This window comes from Monodon monoceros, unplaced genomic scaffold (genome assembly GCF_005190385.1).
Source record: "Monodon monoceros isolate NGI ecotype Baffin Bay Population unplaced genomic scaffold, NGI_Narwhal_1 Super_Scaffold_17, whole genome shotgun sequence".
In the NCBI taxonomy this organism is placed as follows: Eukaryota; Metazoa; Chordata; class Mammalia; order Artiodactyla; family Monodontidae; genus Monodon; species Monodon monoceros.
Genome location: NW_021703773.1, coordinates 3563771 through 3590595, shown reverse-complemented (window position 1 = coordinate 3590595; position 26825 = coordinate 3563771). Strand labels below are relative to the sequence as shown.

At 42.9% G+C, this 26825-nt stretch overlaps 1 protein-coding gene across 1 annotated transcript in view; it reads right to left on the bottom strand.

Annotated features, from left to right (window-relative positions):
• The window catches only part of ZMAT4 (zinc finger matrin-type 4), a 332525-nt gene that overhangs the window by 130012 nt on the left and 175688 nt on the right, over nt 1-26825 (bottom strand). The window contains exon 4 of the mRNA XM_029226593.1: nt 9822-9978. Coding sequence (XP_029082426.1) covers nt 9822-9978 — 157 coding nt within the window. The remainder of the gene's footprint in view (nt 1-9821; nt 9979-26825) is intronic.

Below are 26825 nucleotides of genomic sequence, written 5' to 3'. Positions count from 1 at the left end.
ACTCTTACGGGCCAAAAAATGAAAGAAAGCTTATTGCTAAATGTGATGCCATTACCTGTCAAGCCAGTGATGTCTGAGAACTATATAAAAGAAAGTGCTCAGTATGCATTCTGGCTAAGAATGATGGATGTATTCATAAAAGCTTACATGTGAAACAGTAACTTTTAGGGACAATGTATCAAGCAGGATGGATTAGGCTCTCCTGCAGTAACAAATAGCCCCCAAGTATCACAATAAAGGCCTCTTTTTTGCTCTTGCAAAGTCTAGTGTAGGTTGAATGGCCCTCCTCCATCCTGTAGGCCAGTCTTAAGACATCTACTCCCAACCAACTGAAAGTCTGGGGAAGGTAGGAAGCAAAGGGTATTTGGATGAGCAACGCCTCTGCCACAAACACAAATAAATGTTCCCGTTAACCCTAAATATAATACCTAACCATATACACTATGGGTAATCTTAAATCTCACTTTGATTAATGGTAGACAATGGGAAATACCTGTAGTTTAAAGTTTTTATTCTAAGCTTCAAATTTCTTCTAAATCGTTCACATTTTCTTCAAGAAAACTTTTTAAAGGACAGTTAAAGGATGTTTCCTTTTAGGATTTTCTTTAAGATTTTGAGTCAGAACTCAGTCTCATTCTTATTTCCATTATCTTGTTTGTATGGGTTGGTCATAAAAAGAAAGGGGAAAAATCACTAGCTAGCAATCATAATCTCCGGGCCAGTGGCTTCAGTTAAATGAAGGTGGTTGTATCCTGTGTTGAATGGTGTCTCCCCTCAAATTCACGTCCGCTCAGAATTTCAGAATGGGAACTCATTTGGAAATAGGGTTTTTTGCAGATATAATTATTTAGACTAAGATGGACCAGACTGGATTAGGGTGAGCCACAGATCCAATAATTGGTGTCTTTATGAGAAGAGGAAAGGACACACACATGCACAGGGAGGAAGGTCATGTGACAATGGAAGCAGAGATTGGGATGAAGGATCCAGAAAGCCAAGGACTGCCAGGAGCCTCCAGAAGGTAGGCAAGGATTTTTCCCCAGAGCCTCAGTGTGAGCGAGGCCCTGCCCACACCTTGATCTCTGACTTCTAGCCTCCAGAACTCTGAGCATAAATTTCTGTCGTTTTAAGCCTCCCAGTTTATGAGACGTTGTTACAGCACCCCTGGGAAACTATACAGATCAGACCTCAGATTTCAAATAAGAATTCAAAATCAGGAGGTATAAGTGTATGAAGGTTTTGATAAAATCTGGTTATAACTTCATCTCTTTCGTTTTCTAAATGTCTTTGAATTTCAGGCCTAGTGGAGATATTTGCTATCACTCACACCTTGCAGCTTCTCTGGAGAATTCCTTGATCTCAACAAGAGGGAGCCACTGGCCTCCCCTCTTTCTTTATTCTCAAGGTACCTCCCCAAGGCTCGTCTCTCTAACTTCCCCCCATCTGTCCTGATCTCTCCACAAACTCCCATCCGGTGTCTCCCCAGCTTCTCAAAGGTGTGTGGTCCTGGGGAATGTTTCATTTTATACACACACACCTATAATACCACCACTCTCTCTCCTCGCCGCCTCTCTCCCCGAGATCATTCATTGTGTAGATCAGAGGTGGGCAAACCTTCCACATAAAGGACCTCGGAGCAAATATTTTAGGCTTTGTGGATTCTATGGATTCAACTCTGCCATCGTGGCACAAAAGCGGCCTAGACAGAGCGCAGGTGAATGAGCACGGTCGTGTTCCAATCAAACTTTATTTATGGAACACTGAAATATGAATTTTCTATATTTTCTATGTGTCACAAAATATACTTCTTTTGATCTTTGTTAAACCGCTTAAAAACATAAACACCATTTGGAGCTTGCAGACCACACAGAACGGGCGATAAGAGGTCAGATGTGGTTCTCGGGCCAAAGTTTGCTAAACCTGATCTAGCTCAGCGGTTCTCAACTGGGGTCAACTTTGCCCCCCAGGAAACATCCGGCAATGTCTAGAGACGTTTCCTATTGTCACATGTCTAGTGGGGCTCTTTTGTCATCTAGTGGGTGGAGACCAGGGATGCTGCTAAACATCGTACAACGCACAGGACAGCACCCCTCCCCTAACCAAGAATTAGCCAGTTAAAAATGTCAGCGCCACCGAGATTAGAAACTCTGAGCTAGATAAAGGGTTCCTGTGAGAAACTGAGAGCCCTCCCTAACACCCCACACCATAGGTTATATAGCTATTACGGCCCTAGTTGGACGACTCTCATCCTAAATTCTTCTCAGATCTCTCCAACTGCAATGATTCTAACTGTTCTTCAATGGATCCTGTGTATCCATAGATCTTCACGGTGTGTGGTTCATTGTAGCCAAGGGCCCACGTTTCCTCCACGGCGAGCCTCAGAAGGGCGTGTGGTGTCTTATCCACCTTTACATTCCCAGGACCAAGGGTGACAGGAACTGAGCGAGGAAAACAATGAACTAAAACCTCCAAGTTATGAACTCACTTGAGGCAGGTACCAGGTGAGGGAATTCCAGCTTCTGTAGAGAAGCTACTTCTATGAGCCCTTAGAGTGGAATTTTCTGTCCCAGAATGCCAGAGTTGCTGGGTGAATCGACGGCCAACAATGTCCCATGCTTGATGCAGCAGGAACTACCTTTGGCCAGAAAGTCAGTGGGACTGGAGCTGGTTGAGAAGAGCCAGTAGGACTTCCTACAGCCCCTCTTATGGCATCAGTGGAATCTTCAATTACCCGTTGAGCTTGGTGTCCTGTGGCATCACATGAGGTTGGAGCAGGTGGGACCACAGAGCCAGAAATTGATTTGCAGAATCCCGCAGCTCTGTGTTTGCCCTGCCCTGCTTCCATCCCATGCACCTGACGGCCCTTGGAGCCCTGACTCAGCCCCTCCTCCTAACCTCTGAGTTTCTCTCACCCTGACCCTGCTTTGCTCTCCCCACCTCACAGCCCACCTCTGCCCCACCCCAAGCTTCTGCACTGACTATGCCTCTTCCTCCTCTGATTTCTGGACTCAGCTAGTCCACACTCTGGACGTCCCAGGCCAACACCACCAATGGCTCCCTCCCTGCACACAGCACAGAGCCCCACTTCTCCCATCCTCCAACTTGCCCTCTGCTCAAATCTGGTCTCCTGCTCAGTCCTATTAGCCCCTGTCCACCCTCCCTCTCTACCCAGTCACGCTGGATTATGTCTCCTTTGGCAGATTTCCCTGGCTGTTTTGATTCATCTTCTCCCCAGATTCCTGTGACCTGTACCCTGACCCCTACGTCTATACTCGTACTTGTCCTCAGGCAGGGACAGAACACCAGGTGACACTGGCTGTCACTCTCTATTTCAAGCACACGGAAGACAGGCAAGCTTGTGTCCGGGGAGGATGCGGGAGAACAAGAGTGGAGCCCTGTCCCCTCCAGGAGGTGCTCTTGGTAAAGCAGATTCACCCAACAGAAGCAGCCGTGGATGACAAGACAATAAAGTATTTCAAGAGCAAAATTATATGGCCCGGAGTTCAGAGCAGGGTAAATAAAAACAGCTTCATTTCCTAAGCAAACAGAGCAAAACATTTCCTGAGCTCTACGTGGCCCTGTAATTAGCACTTTGCATTTATTAATCAGATCCTAGAATCATTGTGGAACGCCTTTGATATAAGTAACAGCATTAGACCCATTGTACAGATTGGGAAAGGGCAGTCCAGGCAGGTGAAGTCCTCAGTCAGTAAAGGGTAGGGTCTGACTGACCTGCTTAATATCACAGGACGATGTCAGCAGTGGCTTTTGCACAGCGAAGTAATAAGTTATACTTGGGGGTAAGGCCCTGATACAAAGATATACCTCCTTCCCTCAGGCAAGTCTCTGAAAACACTCACGTCAGTGTTCCCTATGTTGAATTTGAGGCTCCCCAAGGTGAAATAAGTAAAGTATACATAAAGGAGTGCCCTGTTTGGCTAAGTATTTACTTAGCCCAGGTGTGTTAGTTTCCTCTGGCTGCTGTCACAAAGTCCAACAAAATTAATGGTTTAAAGCAGCACAGTTCTACTATATCACCATTCTGGAGGTCAGAAAACTTAATTCCATAGGCAACCTCAGTTGCCCCTGGCCATGTAACACATATTCACAGGTTCTGGGGATTAGGAAGTGGGCACGTTTGGATACACTATTTGGTCTCCTCCAGGCAGTAACCGTGCACTTGGGGCACCACCAATGGCAGACTTGCAGCCAGTGAACATATACCCCTACAGGGCACCCAGGCAGCCACGGGGAAAGTCCAGCACAGCTTACGGTACAGGAGCCCCGAATGGAGCCATCCACCTGGCTCCTCATCTTCCCCTGCTCTCCCCTTCACCTACAGACCCGGCTCCTGTGAGGGGCCTCCAGGGCCAATCCCCGCCTTCTGTGAGCAGGTTTACATCAATCGTCTAGCCCTTTGTGTTTCCGCTCTGATCACACAGCTCCTTCCATATACCTGAGATTGGCACTCTCTTCTGGGCCTTCATTCTGGTGTCTGGTTCCTTATTTGATCCTTCAGAGACGTTGAGTTCTTGTCTTTTCTTTTCTTTTTTTAAAATAAATTTATTTATTTTATTTATTTATTTTTGGCTGCATTGGGTCTTTGTTGCTGTGCACGGGCTTTCTCTAGTTGCAGCGAGCGGGGGCTACTCTTCGTTGCGGTGTGTGGGCTTCTCACTGCGGTGGCTTCTCCTGTTGCAGAGCATGGGCTCTAGGTGCACAGGCTTCAGGAGTTGTGGTTCGTGGGCTCTAGAGCGCAGGCTCAGTAGTTGTGGCACACGGGCTTAGCTGCTCCGCAGCATGTGGGATGTTCCCGGACCAGGGCTCGAACCCGTGTCCCCTGCATTGGCAGGCAGATTCTTAACCACTGCGCCACCAGGGAAGCCCAAGTTCTTGTCTTGAAAAAGGTTTACTGTCACCTCTATTTGCTTGCCAGTCCTCAGTCCCAGATGCAGAGTCCTGCCCTCGGCTTGGTGGCTGCGTCTCTCTCCTCCTGACAGGTTTCCTAAACGCCAGAGCCTGTTTGTGTCCTTGGCTCTGTGGCCACCCCCTGCCCATGAGTTCACAGTCCCTGCTTCCCCGGCCCACCAGCACCAGCACCGCCCCCTTCTCCTGGGCCAGGCCCTGCCTTGGTTCACAGAACTCACCCCAGAAAGGTCCATCTCCAAGGAGACCCAATCCCGGGCACCTTTGTGCTCCTCCCAAGACAGAGTTTGAATAACCCCATGTTAATCATAATCCGGACGTCAGAGGCTCTGATAGAGGAAAGGGGTCAGGCTGCCTACTACCCCCCATCAACTCACCAAAGGCTCACCTGGGAAGAACACAAGACCTTCTACTTTTCAAAGCACTTTTCAATCTATCATTTGCTCTGTAAAAGGGCCAGTGAGGTAAATGCATCCAGTACAAGAAATAGACGACTGATGGGAAAACTAAGGTTGAAAAGTACGTGGAGCTACTAAAGGAGATGCGACAAGACCGAGCCAGGGCCTCACTTCTGTCTCCTGACTCCCAGGTTAGGATTTTTTCCGCCATATTATGTCAGTGGGTCAAGCCTGTAGGTAGCATCCGCTGAGAATCTCAGGGTCGGAAGGTCTTTAAATGTCATCTAGGCTAACCATGTAATCTAGGGACATTAAATGTCCTCTGGGCTAATGTCATGATGGTGGCAGCCCCACAGGAAATGCCCTGCCAAGTGGTCAGCCAGCCTCTGCTTCAAAAGCAGCCCCCCGACACACAGCTCACCTTTAAGTGTCTCTGAACATTAATAAAGCCTTCCTTATCTAGAGCTCAGATCTAACCCCCTAATGTCCACCTACTCATTGGTTGAATCTGTTGCACCCAGGCACACGCATGTGTGCACACACACATATGCATACACACACACACACAACAGAGAAGAGCCAAACTGGACTACGTGTTGGATCTGTTTCTTTTACCTTAACCTTTGCTTTCCGCTGCTTTTGTTCATTAAAAGGGTACTGTCTATACATAATTGCCTGCCTTGGGGAACCTGCCCCTCTGCCTGAATGTTAAACCGAAGTGGCTTCGTTCAGGGAAACTCTGGACCCTGTTCCACCTGTAGATGGCTGCAAGAAAGAAGAAATTAACACATCCCCTCCCGGAGGCTGGCCATTCCAGGGGATAGTTGCGTAACTTATGGCCTTTTTACTTTACTTCCTCATCTCCTCCCTTTCTCTGTGCTATAAAATAAACTGGCATACAAACCCCGATAAGATGGTTATTTTGAGACTTTAGTCTGCCATAATCTCGGTCTGGCGGCTTTCCGAATAAAGTCGTATTCCCTGCCTCAACACCTTGTCCGATGTATTGGCCTGTCGTGCGGCGAGCAGAGTGAACTTGGACTCGGTAACACACACACAGCATGACTCTTTCCCATGACAGCCATCTGAGTAATCTCTTTTCCGTGCTAAACAACCCCGCTCCCTTTCCTCTCCCTCCAGTGAGAGGACTTCCATGCCCTTCACCATTCTGGCCTCTGTCCTCTGAGTCACCTCGAAACGCTTCCCACAGTGTGGCAGTGACACGACCACGGCAACCTAATCTAGCCTCCAATCTGGACAAAACCACCACGCTGAAGTCTGCCAAGGCTTAGAGAATGTGGTGGGTCCTGAGTCCTCGTCACGCTCTCATCTTACAGAAGGATCTAGAAAAGCGTGAACTGGAGCAGAGATTCCACAACACGCTAACAAACAAGATCCGGAACTGGGTTTTGTTCTAGTGGCCCTGCCAAGCATCTCAGAAATTCTAGTAAATACACGTCCATCTGGAAAGGCAAGCCAAACCTAAACTATGTAATTCGGCAGGATCCCCAGCTGATGCCTGATCAAGGCGCCTCTTGAGTAGGAGGAAAGGTAATGATTCCCAGACACCAACTGCTCGCCCTCATCAGATGGAGTAGCTCGGAGAAGCAATGAGTTGTGCTTCAGTTATTCGTACCCAGAGATCGCCACCACTCAAGAGCCTGGCATTCACGGAAGCAAGGCTTCAGCAGCACAGCTGAGCGGGGAGATTGCTTCTGAATGAAGTTGTTTATGATTTATATGTTCTGCTTTTCCCTTTTGTTTTCATGATAGAAGTAATGTCAAGCCCATCTGGTTGATTAGGCAGAGCAGTTCCTAGATGAGCAGACAGTGAACCTTTGGCACCACTGCTGGGTTCGGCTGCGGGCAGCAAGGGCTGAAGGCAGGCAATCCCGACTCCACTAAGGAGCAGAAGGGGCTGCACCTGGGGGCTCAGGAAGCCCGTGGCCTGGGTATTCTTTTCTGCTGCCTCTTGGTCCTTATCCTGCATTTGCAGTAACTGCATTTTGCTGGAGACCAAGCCTCAACCTCTATCCTAGGTCTGGCAAACCGGGTTCCTGATGTGTCCTTATACTTGGTTTCCAGCCCAGCACTCTGGTCTAAAATGACGGTGCCCTGCCATGCTCTGAACAGCCTTTTCTTTCCCTAGAGCCCCAGGACTGCAGCCAGCACCCTGCTACCACCTGCCCGACTTTCTTGATGCTGGTACCCTGCTTGAGTCTCAGCAGGATCTCGGTACCCAGAATCTCCATTGCTGGATTCCACCCTCCTATCAGGCCCTCCACCCCTGTCCTGTGCCTCGGGACATAATGCCTACCCTCTGCTTACACTTGTACCTAATGACTCACCTCCCTGTAGGAGGACACATTGCTTCCTTTGCTCCCTGCCAGCAGCTGGCTTGACAACAACGCCAGCCCAGGGACCAATGTAGCTTCCCAGGCTCTCCAGTTCTGTCTGAAGTTATCAATGTTCCAAGATCCTTTCTGCTCAAAGCAGCTTTGGAGGAGAATGGATGGGAGGTTAAGCTGAAGAAAGGGAGATGCTGGGAAAAGACAACCAGCATCTGTTTCCATAGTCCAAGCCACGAGCTAACAGCTCGTGCTACCTTCCCCCCACCCACCCCCATTCCCTCCTCACCCACCCAGCAACTTGATGCCTGTCACAGTGAGGACTGGGCCAGCCCCGTGGACACCAAGACTAAGTCATTAAGGAAACACTGCAGTTCAAGTATTTTAGATTCTTTTCCTTTGGAATATATTGATGGCAACTAACAACTCAGGATAACTCAGAAAAACAAACTGATGCTCGGTTATCTTAAGGACGTATTGAAATTCACAAAAAACTATTTTTTTTGCCTGGTGGTGATTTTTTTTGCAGAAATAATAACTCCCATTTGCTAATTAATGTGATAAACAAAGATATAGCCTCTTCTCTTCCATCACCACCTCCAAAATTAATTTTAACAGCAATACTAAGCTTAGGCAGAGAGAACAAATGGGCTAGTTACACATTCTTGGAGAACAGGTAAAAACTTTCCAGTGGTTGTTTCTTTGAGGTGTCTATTTTAAGAGATTTGGGGGGGAGTAGGTTACAAGGTGAGTATCCAACCTTTTAGAGAGCAAAAATCAAGAGTTTCGACCAAGTGCCTGCTTATCAAATGTCAACGCACAGAATGTGCCTAAATCAAGCTGAGCTTGTCTCCAAATTCAATGTGTTTTGCAACGCCATCCTCTGTCTGAATGTCATAGCCACCTTTACAAAAACAATAGTCTTTAGTTCAACTAAGTAGGAAAAGGCAGTGAAAAGATTCCTTGCTCGTCTCCAGGTAAAAGCAGATACTTTTCTTAAGAAAAACCCCAGTGAGGATAAAAGCCAAGTATTGTTTTAGACTCTCTTCAATTTCAAAAATACCATTGAAAAAATAATTACACCCACGATTTATGCATGATGCATTAGGCAGCCAGATACAATGCACTGCTACCTTGTAATTGCACTGAAAAAGTCAACATCATGAAATATACCCTCAACTTCTTGGGAATATCACCTATTCTAGTAACATCTTTGCCACAATGTAAATCTTGTCCAAATAATCTATCTTGATTAAATGATAACAGTAGTAATTTAGTTCTATGACTTAATAGACTTCTGAAGATTTTTTTTTGTTACTTCTGAAAAACTAGAGGGTCAAATGATCTGTTATCAATGTTTAAGCTTTTTTTTTTTTTTTTTTGCTGTACACGGGCCTCTCACTGTTGTGGCCTCTCCCATTGCGAAGCACAGGCTCCGGACGCGCAGGCTCAGCGGCCATGGCTCACGGGCCCAGCCGCTCCGCGGCATGTGGGATCTTCCCGGACCGGGGCACAAACCCGTGTCCCCTGCATCGGCAGGCGGACTCTCAACCACTGCACCACCATTGAAGCCCAATGTTTAAGCTTTTTATTGTGAAAGTTAATAGGCTTGAATCACAAGATTCCCTACAAAGATGACTGAAATGTCATCTGGGGGGAGGGGGTGGGTGCACCTCGGTGTCAGCACATGAAAGTGTTTTTAAAGACTCCCATTTTCCTCCTCCGTATCCCCATGAAAACGAGAACATTCTCCAGGATTGAGTAGGGAAGCAATATGTATACAATACACTATCCATCACCCCTACTTATTACAGACCCAAACTAGAAAGGACAGTGTTCCTTACATAATAGATCGATTATCTTACATAATATACGATAAATATGACAGACAACATCATGCAGGATGGAAACAGCCATTCAGAAGATGCAAAGCGCTGAATTACGCATCTGAAGGGGCCAGGTTGAGAGAACCAGAACTTGGATTTAACAGTCTTATGACAGCACAAGTTCCACTGGGCTACCTGCTCATCCCTTTAGGTTTTCCTCTCATCCACTCTCATCCTGGCAGCCACCCGTGAAGAGGGAGCCTGATGAACGGGACGGGCACTGGATTTCAGTGTCTCCCCGCCATCACTGTTCAGACACCTACCTGTGGTCGTTAATGGGGTTTTCTCTCCTAGCAACAGTTTTAACCTTTTGGCATGGATTTTGCCTTGATAATGTGAGTCAGCCACCACCGCGGAGGTGAAGGACATGTTACAGAGGGTGCAACACTTGTTTTTATCCACCATGTCGGCATCGCTTCCCTGTGAGGGAGAGAGATGAAAAGAACATTAGCGAGAGCCCCAAGGCCTCTGATGTTTTTGTCGCATTCCGTTCTGTTGCACGTGAAACTTACCATAGACTTTCTTCTTGAAATGTCTGTATTGTCTTTGCTCTGCAATCTCTTTTTTTCTTCTCCATGATAATCATCAAAACTTTCTCAGTTACTAACTTCAACCTATATTTAATAGGGACCACTACTGCCAGCACTGGGAACACAGGACAAATGGGCGGATATGAACCACCCGCAGAAAACCAAGGCCCACAACAGGTGTAAACACATGGGACCTGGCACCGGGAGGAACGGGGTCTCTCACTTCCTCCATTATATGCATCAAAGTAAGTAAAATATCGGAGTTCACATGGCCTGAATTATTTAGCAAAAATTATCATTTGGCATTCAGCTCTGCCTTTGACCCGCTTTAGCCTCACCAGGATACGTGGTCCCCTGTTCAAGATTTTTTTAAAGATTTCTTTAAGGAATTGACTGTTTTGCATAATTAATTTGAGTCCATATCATAAAGCTATGGTGACCATGCTGGCTGAATTTTCCAAGAGAGTTTGTGTCATTTTCCTTTTCTTCAGGACAGGTGATTCGTTAACTGCTGCACAAAATACTTAAATCCAGCTTGATTTTTACTCCTTTGTAAGACTTCACGAAAATGAATAATGATTTGCAGAAAATAAATCCTTTGTCAGACCATGTGACCTGGCTACTGTGCTCACAGATCATCAATTACCTATATTCTGTGAGGTGAAGATTAATCCACGGGCTCCCCTCCTGCCTAGTTAGAAATTGAGGGTAAAGGAGGCTCTCAGATAAGAAGTTAATCTATTCCTTAATGGAACGGCAGTAGCAGAGCATCTCTTTATTAAAACAGCAGCCTTGGGTGAGTACCTTGCCCCACAATAGCCCCTTCTCCTATCCCCGGCAGGCCCAAAGAGTGCAATTTAAAATAAAAAGGAATGAAATTGGGTCATTTGTAGAGACATGGTTGGACCTACAGACTGGCACACAGAGTGAAGTAAGTCAGAAAGAGAAAAACAAATATTGTATAATAACGCATACGTGTGGAATTTAGAAAAATGGTATAGATGATCTTATTTGCAAAGCAGAAATATTCTGAGACACAGACGTAGAGAACAAACATATGGATACCAAGGGGGGAAGGTGGGGTGGGATGAATTGGGAGATGGGGATTGACATATATACACTATTGATACTATGTATAAAATAGGTAACTAACAAGAACGTACTGTATAGCACAGGGAACTCTACCCAATGCTCTGTGGTGACCTAAATGGGAAGGAAATCCAAAAAAAGAGGGCATATATGTATACGTATAGCTGATTCACCTTGCTGTACAGTAGAAACTAACACAACATTGTAAAGCAACTATACTCCAATAAAAAATTTTTTTAAATAAAATAGCCTGGGGACGAGGATGAGGGTGGGGATGGGACTGAGAAAGGGAATTCTGTATTTTTCTGCATAATGATAAGATGTCCAGACTGCTGGAGAGTGTTGCCTTGCAAATTATGGGGCAGTTAGAAAACTAACTCCTTCCTTCTTAAGGCATTCGTTGGTAATATGGCTGACAATTGTCAGTCAATCTTGGGAGGAGCGGGGTGTGTGTGTGTGTGTGTGTGTGTGTGTGTGTGTGAGACAGAGAGAGAGAGAGAGAGAGAGAGTATGTGTGTGTGTGTGTGTGTGTGAGTGTGTGGTTGTGTGTGTGAATGTACCAGGAGGCTGGGCTGCAGTTCGGGGATCGGGAAAAGGGAGAGACGCCATAAGAGTCTCTGAGATTTGCAGTCCCACCTACAGCTATTTATTCTCTTGACCTTAGCATTTAAATCTTAGCATCTCCCCAGCCCCCTTACCACAGCTAATAAGTGAGATTGAAAGAAATGTACTGCTAGGGGCTGGAGTGGGGGTCGGTGAAAGGAGATGGATTCTATGGAGAGGGGAGGGTCTTCCCGAAAGGGGTCTCCTAGAGAGGCACAAACCTCGGGGCGGGACGTCTGGGTAGACATCGAGGCTGGACTCACCGAGTGTACCCTTGCTGAGGGTTTCAAGCCGAGGTTTTCTCCTCAATAAAAAACTAAAAAGTGAATTCCCTGGCGGTCCAGTGGTTAAGGCTCTGCGATTCTACTGCAGGGGGTGCAGGTTCAATCCCTGGTCGGGGAGCTAAGATTCTGTATGCCTTGTGGCACAGCCAAAAAAATTTTTTTTAATTTAAAAAAATAATAAAAAACTAAAATGAAGTCATAAATACTTGTACCCCTTTTTCTGGTCTACGGTGGAGCTGACTGGACCAGGCAGGAAATAGGAGAAGAGTTGGCTTCCCCGCATTGACCTCACCAGCCAAGCCCAGGAGATGCCCCAGATCTATGTATGGGGTAGAGCTAGGAATACTGGGAAATACAAACCAGGGAGTTACTGAAGGCTTTGAGCCCAATAAATGAGGAGTGGACAGGGGAGGACTGAGAGACACGAACCGGCACTTTCCCACTCTGTGTGACAGGATATTTGTCCTACATTTGGCGGGGGGGGGGGCGGGGAAGGAAGGTTGTCATGGTGAAAGTGGTTGTTTGAATTACCCGTTTTCACCTACTTACGCATAATATGGGTCAAAGCACCTAATTTTTTTCTTAAAATTAGGCAGAAGGTTATTAGCCAAAGCTTAACTCACAACCTACACCTGTTTAGATCATGTGTATCCCTCCTGCCTCTTTTAGCAAAATTGCCGGCCCAGCCTGCCCCTCTCTGCCTGGAGTTCTAAGGTGGAGACATTTCTATGCAAAGTGGCTGCTGTCATTATATGAAGTGTATTCAGAACTAGTTTCCAGGGCAAAGGACAGCCCTTAAACTGGATAATGACCGGTGGGTTTATGGTATTCATTCACCCAACACATTTTTAAGGACCTCCTAAATGTGTGAGATGCTGTGTTAGATGAATATAACCCTACTCCTTGTTATTAAGGAGGTTGGGACCAGGAGAATTGGAAAAGGCAGGTATAAAATGAAAGAGAAATATTGTAATCAAAGACATATATATAGTCTCCTATTGGACCCACGTTCTCCCAATTGTAAGGTAAAAAGACTAGTAATATAAATGAGCCTATTTCTGTGGATTTTCATCTTCAAGCCTTTCTTGTGCCTGGAATGTCCTTCCTCATCATTTCTTGTCTAATCTCCTCTTTCCAGAACCTGTTTCATGGCCCAGGTTAACCATCACTTCTTGAGATGAAGCTTCTTCTGTCTCCCTCTACTGCCCTGCAGAAGTGGGCACTGATCTTAGGATCCTCTGTGTGTCCTGTACATACTTCTCTTATAATAGAGCACTGAGTCATGATGTTTATTTGTTTTCACATTTGTTCCCCTTGTGAGGAAGAAGGACATTGCTAAGGTCAAGGAAATTGATACTGAGGCCCCAGCTTTTAGCACAATGCTTGCCACACAGTGGGACCTACAGATATTTACTGGATGAATGGAGGAGTTGAGGGTTGGTTTGTGAGGTTAGTAAATTGCATGCCATAAAAAGTCAAAAGAGGAGACAGGTAATGCAAGGAGGTCTATGGTCAGCCCAAATCTTTCAGACTAACAGGAAGTTGGCCAGAAAAAGAACCAGAATTTTCAACAATTTATAAACTAACTTGAGGGTTCAACTAGGGCAACATTTTCCAAAAATTTATGTTTGTTTCATCATGGTTTTAATATATATTCTTAGATTTCTGCTCTGCTGGGCAATCTCATTCACATCACAATATAGACAGGGGTCCCCAACCTTTTTGGCACCAGGGACCGGTTTCGTGGAAGACAATTTTTCCATGGACCGGGGGTGGGGGGGGGATGGTTGTGGGATGATTCAAGGACATTGCATTTATTGTGCAGTTTATTTCTATTATTATTACATTGTAGTATATAATGAAATAATTATACAACTCCCCAGAATGCAGAATCAGTGGGAACCCTGAGCTTGTTTTCACTTGCCACTCACTGATAGGGTTTTGGTATGAGTCTGCAAGCAATTGATTTATTATGGTCTCTGTGCAGTCAAACCTCTCTGCTAACGATAATCTGTACTTGCAGCCACTCCCCAGCGCTAGCATCACTGCCTCAGCTCCACCTCAGATCATCAGGCATTAGATTCTTATAAGGAGCGCGCAGCCTAGATCCTTCCCATGCACAGTTCACAGTACGGTTTGTGCTCCTATGAGAATCTAATGCCGCCGCTGATCTGACAGGAGGTGGAGCTCAGGCGGTAACGCGAGTGATGGGGAGTGGCTGTAAATACAGATGGAGCTTCGCTGGCTCACCCGCCGCTCACCTCCTGCTGTGTGGCACCATTTCTAACAGGCCATGGACCGGTACCGTTGACCCCTGATATAGAAGAATCAAAGAATAATAGAAGCAGAGAACCCATTGTTATGCAAAAGTATATCATGGGATGTAATTATGCCATCATTGCAGAAGAGGGTCAAAGAAAGTTTAGCTGTTGTCTGACAAGAGAGGGGCTGGGATGCCCTGAGAAGTTAGGCAGATTTTGAGGCCCATAGGACATCTTTTATAGGATATTTTACTAAAGAGGTCAGTGTAACTCACATGATGCCACCATCTCTGATTCCTCTAATGACCCTGGTGGAGATGCAACTACCCAGAAAGAATCTCGATATTAACCAAGGGCCTGGAAACTGCCGGAATTTAATTGTGTGTTCCTGGCTATCTACATCCTAAATTCATAGCTCCTTGCAACTACAGATCATAGCATTGTTCCTGGAGTCTCCTACTGCCCCCCAGAGCCCTGTTCTTCTATGGCTCAGGGGAGAAATTCCATAAAAGTTGATAAACTGACCTCAATGAACACATTTAAGGTTTCTGGCTTAAAGAGGTGAGAATGGCCCCAAACTACCAAGTAAATTAAGGGGAATCCAAGATTGTCTTAAAATATGGGTTTCAAACTGGAGGTAAACATTCAGTGGGACTTTTTCAATGCAGTGTCCACATGGCTGAAAGAAAAAGAAGTTTGTGGAGGGTCCTAAGGCTGCCTAGTCAAAGCATTCTGCAAAGTTAAGAACTTTTCAGAAGAATTCCATCTAGGTGAAAAAACGCTGCTGACTAGGCCAGAAATCTAGTCCCAAAATTCTGTTTTCTTTTTTTGTACTTTTTTTCTTTTTTTACTTAATTCAAATAACTGTCTTCATTCTCCTTTAAGTGAGTGTAAAAAGCCTGAGAGAGAGACTTTTATTTCAGAGTATCAGACTGAGGAATCCTGTGAAATTGTTCCCTGGAAAAATAAACATAACCAGTGAAAATTCTTTTTTTTAAAAAAAAAACAACCTTTAAAGTCTCTGAAAATTATCCTAAGAGCAAACACCAACTTAAAAAATATATATCTATTTAAGAAAATATAGTGACTCTCAGTAAGAAGAGTGAGAGTCTACAGCACTTCAGAGACAACCTCTCCCTCCCTACTGACCCCCCAGTTCAACATAAAAAAAGGTCCACTCTGCTGTGTGTGGGCAAGAAATTAGTGTTCCCTCTCCCATCAGCTCCCCATTAAGAGATATCAGGAAGAACAGATCACCAACACATCCCCTTTAGCTCCAAGCTGTAGAAACTAAATTCTTGGCAATGTAGCCCAGACAGAGATCAGGTACTCTCTTCCTCACTCTTACTCATAGGACAGGAGCTCTTTCCCTGGCATAGCAGGCCAAGAATATTGGAACCATGATTGGCCATGCCCCAGTTTGCTTGGAGGACAGAGGTTCTGTGCCAGGGGAAACAAGCTAAGAAGACCAGAGGCTGCCACCTCTGCCCAGATAATAAAGCAGAGATGTCACTCTGAGAAAAGCAGTGCCTCAGAGATTTTTCCATAAGAACAGAGTGGTAAGAGGGGGGCTGTAAGAACAGAGAGCTCTTAAACTCTCCCCAGAGGAACTGACTGTGTTTGAAATAGAGTGTGGGAAGGTTTATGCTAAAGGATGCTCTCAAAAACAGTGGAGGTTTTGGTGGTAAGCAATTAAGAGAAAGCTGATAGCTCCATCAGAGCAATAAGCTAAACCACAGCCCAGCTAGTTTGTCAGAAAGAACCAGGGAAAGAGACAGCTAAGGCGAGCCTTCCCGGAGTGAGAACAAACTTCAAAGACTTGCCTCAAAAACTAATGCTACAAAAAGGACTGAATTTAATCTGATCAGAATTTATACCGCGCACTGGCAGAAACAGAAGAGCAATCATCCAGCAATTAGCAGAGCCTAAGAGCTAGGTATGATTCTAGCAGAGGCAGACAGCTTAACAGAGAAGATCAGGGAAAGAGACAGTCAAATAGAGCCCTGCAAAAACACTGTCACCCCACAATGACTGTGCTCTTTCCTAAGGCTGTTCCTCTGAGCAATGACATTTGTGGCTGCATATCATGGGGGGGAAGAGATATAATTAAAATAATCTAGCAAAGACACTGGACAAATAAATAAGCAATCAAGAACAAAAACAAACCCAAGAGGGTGGGGGAATAAGTTTCCAGAATTGCTACAATATATTACCTAAAATATCAAGTTTTCAACAACAAAATTTAAAAAAAAATTTTTAAAAACCCAGAAAAGTGTAACCCATACAGAGAAAAAAAAAAAAAAGAGGGCCCAGATGTTAGGTTTATCTGGCAAAGACTTCAAAGCAACAACAAAGACTTAAAATGATTACAAATGTGTTCAAAGAATTAAAGGAAATCATGCTTAAATAATGGAATGTATGATGCCAATATGCTATAAAGTAGAGAATATCAATAAAGAAATAGAAATAATGAAAAAGAATAAAATGGATATTCTGGAGTTAAAAAGTGCAGTAATTGAAATTAAAAAGTGACTGGAGGGGCTCATCAGTAGTTTTGAGCTTGCAGAAGAAAGAATCGGTGAACTTGAAGATAGATCAAGATAGAGATTGTGCAATTCAGAAAAGAGAGAAAAAAAAGAATGAAGAAAATTGAACAGAGACTCAGAGAAATGTGGAACACCGTTAAGCACACAAACATATGCATAAAATTGTAATACCAGAAGAAGAAAAGAAAGAGAAAGAAGCAGAAAAACATATTAAAAAAAATAATAACTGAAAACTTCCCAAATCTGAAGAAAAACATTCATCTACACATCCAAGACATTCAACAAAACTCAAGTAGAATAAGCGCAAAATGATCTATGTCCAAATACTTCATAGTAAAAACACTGAAAGCCAAAGACAAGGGGAAATTTTTGAAGCAGCAAAGAAACACAGCTCATCACAGACAAGGGAACCAAAATAAGATAAACAGCTGACTTCTCATCAGAAGCAATGAAGGTCAGAAGACAGTGGGATGACATACTCAAAAGGCTGAAAGAAAAAAATCTATCAACCAAGAATCTTACATCCTGCAAAACTTTTATTTCAAAATTTAAGGTTAAATAAAGGCATTCATAGATTTTTTAAAACTGAGAGAATTTGTTCCTAGCAGATCCACACTATAAGAAATACTAAAGGAAGTTCTTGAGGCTGAAAGCAAATGACATCAGACAATAAGTTGAATCTCATAAAAAGAAACAATAAACAAAGAGCACCAGTAAAGGTAACTATGTAATTATAAAAGACAACATAAATGCATATGTCTTCTTTCTTCTCTTAACTAATTTAAAAAGTATATAGAGTCACATGTATATACTTGTATAGTTGGGCCAATAATATATAGAAATATAATGTGCTTCACAATAATAGCACAAAGGAAGTAGGTGGGAGCAAACCTGTAATACAGTAAGGAAATGACACCACAGGAACTAATGTTAAGAACCATAAAGAGTAAATAAGAAGGTTAATACAACAAACACTAAAATATACACTGTTGTCTAATTTCTCAGCTTCCTTAAGGATATAAAATTACATAAAGTAGTAATTATAGCAATATATCATTGGGTTTGTGACATGCATAGATATTATATATATATATATATATATATAAAATAGCACAAAAAATGGAAAGAGAGAAGACTGCTATACAAGAGTCATATTTCTATATTAGGCTAAAATTAAGTCCGTATAAATCTTAAGTAGATTCTGATAAGTTGGGATGTATGTGTAAGCACTAGAGCAACCACTAAATAAATAATTTCAAATAATACAGTGAAAAATCACTAAAGGAATTAAAGTGGCATAGTACAAAATGTTCTCTTAATGCAAAAGAAAGTGGTATAAGGAGAAATAAGGGAATATAAAAGACATAATTCATACATAAAATAAAAACTAAAATGGTAAACATAAATCCAACTATAGCAACAATAACACTAAACTGTGGCAGTATTATAGTCTAATCAAAATAGAGATGCTAAGACTGGATAAACAGAAAACATGACCAATCTACATGCTGTCTGGAGGACACACACTTTGGATATAGTGATACAAATGGGTGAAACGACAAGAATGAAAAGATGGGACTTCCCTGGTGGTCCAGTGGTTAAGACACCATGATTCCACTGCAGGGGGGCGTGGGTTCAATCCCTGGTCAGGGAACTAAGATCCCGCATGCCACAGGGCATGGCCAAAAAATAAAATAAAATGAGCATAGTTTTAAAAAATAAAATAAAAAAATTAAAAGATATATCAGGCAAACAGCATACATAACGAATCTGTAGTGACTCCTAGGAAAAGACTAGGCAGTACACTTTTTAACATCAGTCTGAGCAATCTCTTTTTAGATATGTATTCTCAGGCAAGGGAAACAAAAAACAAAAATAAACAAATGGGACTATATCAAGCAAAATACTTCTGCACAGCAGAGAAAACTGTCAACAAAACAAAAAGACAACCTACCAAGTGGGAGAAGATGTTTGCAAATCATATATCTGATAAGAGGTTAATATCCAAAATATATAAAGAATTCATACAACTCACAATTGAAAAATAAAACTGATTAAAAAATGAGCACAGGAGTTGAAGAGACATTTTTTTCCCAAAGAAGACATATAGATGGCCAACAAACACATGAAAAGTTGCTCAGCATCACTAATCATCAGAGAAATACAAATCAAAACCACAAGGAGATGTCACCTCACACCTGTCAGAATGGCTACTTTCAAAAAGAAAATAAATAACAAGTGTTCGCAATAAAAGGGAACCTTGTGCACTGTTGTTGGGAGTGTAAATTGGTGCAGCCACTATGAAAAACAGTACTGAGCTTCCTCAAAAAATTAAAAATACAACTACCATATGATCCAGCAATTCCATTTCTGGGTTTCCAAAGAAAACCAAAGCACTAATTTGAAAAGATACATGCACCCCTATGTTCACTGCAGCATTATTTACAATAGCCAAGATACGGAAACAACCTAAGTGCCCATCAACAGATGAATGGATGGATAAAGAAGACATAATACATACACACACACACACACACACACACACACATACACATAATGGAATGTTGGTCATAAAAAGAATGAAATTTTGCCATTTGTGACAACATGGATAGACTTAGAAGGTATGCTATATGAAATAAGTCAGACGAAGACACATACTGTATGATTTTACTTATATGCTGAATCGAAGAAATAAGACAAATGAACAAAAACAAAACAAGTGAACAAATATAACAAAATAGAAACAGAGTCATAAATACAGAGAACGAACTGGTGGTTGCCAGAGGGGAGGGAGGTAGGGGGATGAGTGAAATAGTTGAAAGAAATTAAGGGGTACAAATGTCCATTTACAAAATAAATGAGTCAGGGGATAAAATGTGTAGTGGGGGAAAATTAATAATAATGTGATATCTTTGTATGGTGACAAAGGAGGTCAAAGGTACAAACTTCCAGTGATAAGCTAAGTAAGTACTATGGGTGTAAGGGACATGATTAACATAATTAACACCGGTGTATGGTAAAATGAAAGTGATTAGAAGAGTAAATCCTGAGTTCTCATCACAAGAAATATGTTCTATTTCTCTGATTTTGTATCTATATGAAATGAATGATGTTCACTAAACTTACTGTGGTCATCATTGCATGATGCATGTAAGTACGTAAGTCAAATCATTATGTTGTATGCCTTAACCTTATAACGGTTCTGCATGTCAATTATCTCATAATAAAACTGAAAGGAAAAAATTGGACAAAGGATCTGAATAGACATTTTTACAAAGAAGATATACAAATGGCCAATAAGAACATGAAAAGATGCTTGAATCACTATCAGGAAAATGCAAATAAACCACCGTGGGATACCACTTCATAACCACTAGGCTGGCTAGAGTTTAAAAGATGGGTAATAAAAGGCATGAGCAAGGATGTGGAGAATTAGGAACCCTCATATACTGCTGGTGACAGTGTAAAATGTCACCGCCCCACATTGGAAAGCCATCTGGCAGTTCCTCAAAAGTTGAAACGTGGAGCTACCGTACCACCCAGCAATTCCGGTTCTAGATACGATCAGTCCTCCTCATTTACAGGCACGTACAGGTCTCCCCCGCTTTTCGGAAGTTCGCTTTCACAGAAGATCTCCAATTAGCACCTGTTCCACTAACTGAAAGAAATCCCAAGAGGATTTTGACATTTGGGGAGAAAAGTGAAAACGGCACTGAGCTTTTGTTTTGCACTGAGCTGTTACAGGGGCAGCACACAGCCGCAGCAGCCGGAGGAGCACCACAGGCTCCCTCCCCAGGAACTACACAGCATCTCAGCATCAAGCTGCCATAGCTTTGCACACCCTGTGAGCATCTGTTCCTCCGTTAGCAAGGTGTGTCCTAAGGTAATCGCTTCTTCGCTTTACGCCATTTCAGCTTATGAAAGGTTTCACAGGAACGCTCTACCTTCAGATAGTGGGGGGAACCTGCATTTGCAAATCTACCTACTTGCAAATATGTATTTGTAACCCCCAAATCCACACGTGTGGTGCTATTGTGGTAATTTTCAGACTCATGCACAGTGGCAAAAAATCTGAGTCACCTGACACACATGTTCCCAGCTGAGCTTGAACAAGGCAACGCTGCCTTCTTGTTTCACCTCATGCTGTAAACAAGTGTTCTTTTTATGGCCCATTCAGTTCCACATTATTTTTTGCATTTTTGTGCTTTTTCCTGGTGATTTCACCACTTCAAATGACCCCCAAGAGTAATGTCGCAGGGCTGGACAGCGTTCTCAACCACAAGAAGGTTGCGATGCACCTTACAGAGGAAATACACGTGTTAGATCAGCTTCATTCAGGAGTGACTCATAGTTATGTTGGCTGTTTGAGTTTGGTGTTAATCTATAAACAATACTTTACATCTGGAATAAGGAAGAGAAAATTCGCTGATCCTTATGTTATCCAGAAAGTGCTAAAGTCATATCTGCATGATGATAGGTGTGGAAAATCTGGAAAAGTGGCTAAATGTGTGGATTCACAAGATAATAGCCGATAAAAAAGCATAATGGACAGCTTTGTTGCGAGGCTAAAAGTCAATGAAATGTACCACATTACCCAGAGTCAGGAAAATATTAAACGTTCCTCAGCTAATTTTATCATAAAAAAGAACTATGTATAATCAATTATTTGTAAGAAATGTATATTAAATAAGGCATCTTTAAAGAGAAACACATAAAATGAGGTTATGTATTGATAGATTGACAAAAGTCTTGGGACCAGTGGCTTGCAGGAACGTAACCCTGTATTTCCCCTAGAAGCAGTGGGTCAGCATTTGCTAACTCAGAGCTGGTGACTTTACAGAACATAACTACATGAAAAATGAGAATTGAATGTATATTTCATTCAAGAGAAATAAAAATATATGTCCACATAAAAACATGTACATAAATATTCATAACAGTATACTTCATAATAGCCCAGAAGTGGAAATAACCCACAGGCCCATCACCTGAAGAACTGGTAAACACAATGTGCCATAATCCATACAATGGCCCATTATCAGCAATGAAAAGAATAACGCACTGATACATGCTACGGCCCAGATGAACCTTGAAAACTGTGCTAAGTCAAAGGAGGCAGTCACAAAAGACCGTATATTGTATGATTCCATTTGTAGGAAATTTTCAGAATAGAAAAATCTATAAAAACAGAAAGTAGCCTAGTGATTGCCACACAGTAGGAAAAGGGGAGAGAGAGTGAGGGAAAATGGGAGCAACTCCTAATGGGTACAAGGTTTCTTTCTGGTGAGGATAATATTCTATGGTTTACTATGGTAATAGTTCCACAACTCTGTGAATGCACTAAAAACCCTTGAATTTGTACACTTTAAATCGGTGAATTGTAAGATATCTGAATTATATCTCAATAAAACTGTTAAAGGAAAAAAAAAAAGCCTAAGAGATGCATTTAAGTATTCCAAAAGCCCAAAGGAATACTACATTTGAAGCATAACTTTTCTTTTCTGGGCATCTTCTGCTTGGAGGCAAATACACTGAGAAAGGGAAAAATAAAAAATATTTTGTTTGTGTGGACTGCCTTGTAGTATATGTCTCAGAACTAGCTGGAAGTCCTTGTAATTCTGATCACTGGTGTCCATTTTAGCTAAAGACATTTCGTGGCTACCATGGAACTCTAACTGCAGCTGCTATTAACCTACACCTAAAGGCAAGAGCAACCTGACACCCCTTGCTAGAGCCAGAAATAACTGTATCTCCCAGCACATACCGTGCAGTAAGATGAAATGTCCAATAAATGCAACTGTTTCCAGAGTTATGCATGTCATTGCTTATCGTCTGGTATTTAACTTTGAAAAGAGGCAGTAAGCAGGAAAGACTGTTCCTTCTCCTTCTCTCCTACTTTATTGGGACTGAAAGACCTAGAAGATGCTTCCTGACTGACAGCAGGGCCCTGAGCAATCTTTCTCCCACTGTTCTCTCTCATGCATCCTGTCCCCCTCCATTTAGGTCACGCTGTCCTCTCTCCTCCCAGGCTATTCAAATCACACCCAGATGCCGGTCCATTTTCTCCAGGACTCCTGTGAACTTTCAACTACGTCTTCGTGGCTGACCTCTCCCCGTCCTGAATATCTGTGCCTTAAGTTTTGATTAGGTATATTTCTTTAATTGTTTCATCTGCATTTTTTTATTAGGATCATCTCTCCAAAACCATCTTGAAGGCAAGAACTATAGGAGTGATCCTCTCTCCCCAACCCCCATCTCCAGAGCCTGCTGTGGGTCTAATTACATAGAAGAGACTCAATAAACACTGAATAAATAGTTGCTGAGTGAATGATGTGAAGTGGCCGTCCATGAACCAGTTCTAACTTGGTCATGTAAATCTGTTTTCCGCATAAAATCACCTCTCCCCTGCTCTCTTCCCAGCATTATTGCTGTGTCTCAGGAAAAGGTCAATGGGCATGGAGTTCATACTCAATACTGAAATGGACATAGTGGCAATGGTATGTTATCATGGGAGTTTGCCCACACAACAAGGATGTGTCCTGCTGGTCAGGAAAGTGGATGGTGACCAGATATCCCAAGAGGAAGCTACAGTGTCTGCAGGAAAGTTGGCATGAGCCTCGTGTCCCAGTGTTGACTAGAGAGATACACAACCCATCCTTTGGATGGAAACCATCCCTCCATTTCCATAGGATTGGGGAAAGTGGTCCTTTTGACACTAAAGGAAAGAGAGGAAGAAGATGTCTCCCCGGGAGAGATGCAGAATTGTCTGTGTGCCTTTGGTGTTTGGAAGGCACTGGTTTGTTTCTGCAGTCACTGAAGAAATATTTAAACAGATGGTAACAGTACTTACGAGACCCCCAAATGGAGAAATTAGCCAGAGCCCCTGAGACAGGACAAGCACATAAGTCAGATAAGCCCCACTAACAAAGAGAAGGGGCAAACATAACTGTCACCATTGAATAGATGTGCCACAGAGAACAAAGGCGGTGGGAGAGGCAGGAGGGAAGAGGGGGAGACCAAGGGCTAAAAGCTCTGAAAATCTAGAACCTTCCAAAGGAAAAGCTGTATGTCCTGTCTGAGACACCACTTGAAGATTGGACAGAGCTGAGGTGGCCTTAAAATTTGAATGCCACCCATGCCAGAGAGGCCCTCCTTCAGAGAGCCCTATTCACCTTCACCATCCAAACTCTCAGACCCCACGTACCCACACAGCTGCCTTTTCTGAGCCATATGAGGCCCTTATGTATTTTCCCACACTTCGTTTTCATAGTAACTCTAAAACAGGCTTAGGATTTATCTCTGTCTTCCCTTTTCCCTCATCCCCCAAACACAACCCATCAGCACATCCTGTCAACTTGTCCTCCAATTACACCCCCAAACAGTTTCTCTCTGTCTCTCAGTCCACTTGTATAGTCTTTTCTCTGATCACTCCCACCATGCAAGCCTGAGTCCTTCTCCACTGCATGCCTCTCTTTTATACCCTTCATAGCACTTACTTCACATTCTAAAATTATACGGTTTAGCTATTTAAATAACTTATTTCTTACCTGTCCCCTACCACTAAAGTATTCAATCCTGTGTGCCCAGTACCCAGAGCAAACAGCACTGGCCTAGAGTCTGTAAGACAAGCCACAAATACGGCCACATTTAAACTTTTAATAGTCATATTAAAAGAATTAAAAGAACCTGTGAAATGAATTTTTAAATACGTACTTTATTGAGCCCAATATATTCAAACTAGTTTCCTTTCCACATGTATTCAACATAAAGATTATTAAGGAGCCATTTTATATTCTTATTCTCCTACCAGGACTTTGAAATCTGGTGTTTACGTTTGCAGCACAAGTCAATTCAGGTTACCTGTATTTCAGGTGTCCAGTGGCTCCATGGGCCAGTGGCTACTGGGTTGGATGGCATAGTTCTAGATCATAATGAGTAATTGTTAAATACTAGTTGAACTAAAAAATGAATGAATAAATGAATGAAGGGCTCAGTGAATAAATAAATAAATGAATTCCCATTTTCACAGATCAGGAAACTGAAACCAGAGTGTTTACATAAATTCTCCAACGTGTCATATGTTTAGAACGTGGGGGAACTGATTTTTGAATCCTTGACTCACTGAATTCAAGGCAGTGCTATCTCCATGATATGGCACTGGCATCTTAGGTCAGTTGTCTCATCAAAAGCTTTCAAGGGCCCTTTACTACCTAAAAATAAATTCCTTATCATAACATTTAAAGCCTGCTACCACGTAACTCTCAACACACTTTTCCACTGCTTTTCACACATAATGTGCCCCAGGCAAACTGATTTTTTCAAGGTCAGGAACACAAAGGAACCTGCCAGGAGATGGCCTGAGGTCCCTGTTCTCCATGTCTCTGCTCTTCATAGCCTGGCCGCCTGCCCTTGTCGGATGCTGCAGGTGAGTGAGGATCCAGTGCTTTTGGTCCCATTTCTGTATCAGGTTGGACAGCAGCAGACTCCCCAGAAGAGGAAGCCCCTATCTTGTCCATCTTTCTGTCTCTGCCCCAGCAGAGTGCCCGGAACATGGCAGCTTGAATGGAGGAATAAACCCCCCATCCTACAACCACCCTGAGTACATCCCTGCATGTCCTTGTTCATATGGCTCCTTCCACCTAGAATTTCCCCAGTCTCTCTACATGCAAGGGTCACTCAGATACCATGTCTCTCATCAAGGCTTGCCCAAGACAGCCCACCACCAAGAGATCTCATTCTTCCCTCACTGCTGCACAACTTCATTTAGGTCTCTCCCCACACACCTGACACCACAAAGCAAATATCTCACTGTCGCTACTGGATCGTTCATTCTTTGGTCTAAAGAGGTATCATCCCCAGGGCCCAGCATGGTGCTTTTGCGTGACGTCCTAAAAAAAACGCAGAATACTGAATTAAAGAGGAGCAGATCTGCATTCAAAAGATGCTGGTTTAAGTCCTGGCTTTAAATGTTCGAGATGTCACATAATTATTGAGTCTGAAATTTCTCCCCTGTTATGTATGAAATAAAATCTGCCCTGTCTATTCATGAGGTAAAAGTCAGGATAAAAGAACACGATATATGGAAACATGCTTTGTTTGGAAAGTACTTTTCAAAGTTTATGTTTATATATATATATATATATACACATATTTATGTATATACTATGTAATATAACATATAATTATAATATTGTAATTATATTATTAATATATACATACATATTCAGATAGACTGGGGGATGGATGCATATTACCTTATTTTATCTTTTTCATGGCATTTATTTATACCTGACTTTTTCTCACTTATTTACGGGGGTTCATGTTTAACCCCTGCCTTCTATCGTTGTAACGTATGCTTCTTGAGGCCAGGAACTCTGTTTTATTCACAGCTCTACCCGCAGTGTCTATAAGGGGGGCTGCTATAGTCCATTCAAAAAACATCTGCTGATGAATGAAAAAATACATGCACGCAAAATAAAATAAGGATTCTGAGAAGATGTTGGCGACAGTGGTACAGTTTTAAATTTTCTCTAAATCCCCAAATAGACACAGAACTCAAAAGCCAAACAAGGAAAAACCAAAGACAACACTTCTAACAAAACTAAATGACAAGGTAGTCCCAGGAACTTCAAAATACAAGTGAATAAAGATAAACAACAAGATCTAGAAGGCCTGTAGGTGTAAGCCTCTGTGCAGGAAAAGAGTGAAGGCATGGGGCACCTGTAGGACCTCAGAGCAGGAGGGCCCTCAGCGGCCAGTAAGTCCTCATGAGACAGCGTGGCAGACGCATGTGAGAACAGCAGCTGAAATTAGGAGGGCCTGCTCCGTCCCAACAGCAGGTAGGCACAAGGGTCTATGTAAGGCGGGAGAGGCAAGCACAGTCTTGCCCCTCGGAACTTTCAAGGCAATGCATCAGAATTCTTACCAGGACAGAAGTGTATACTGAAAAGACAC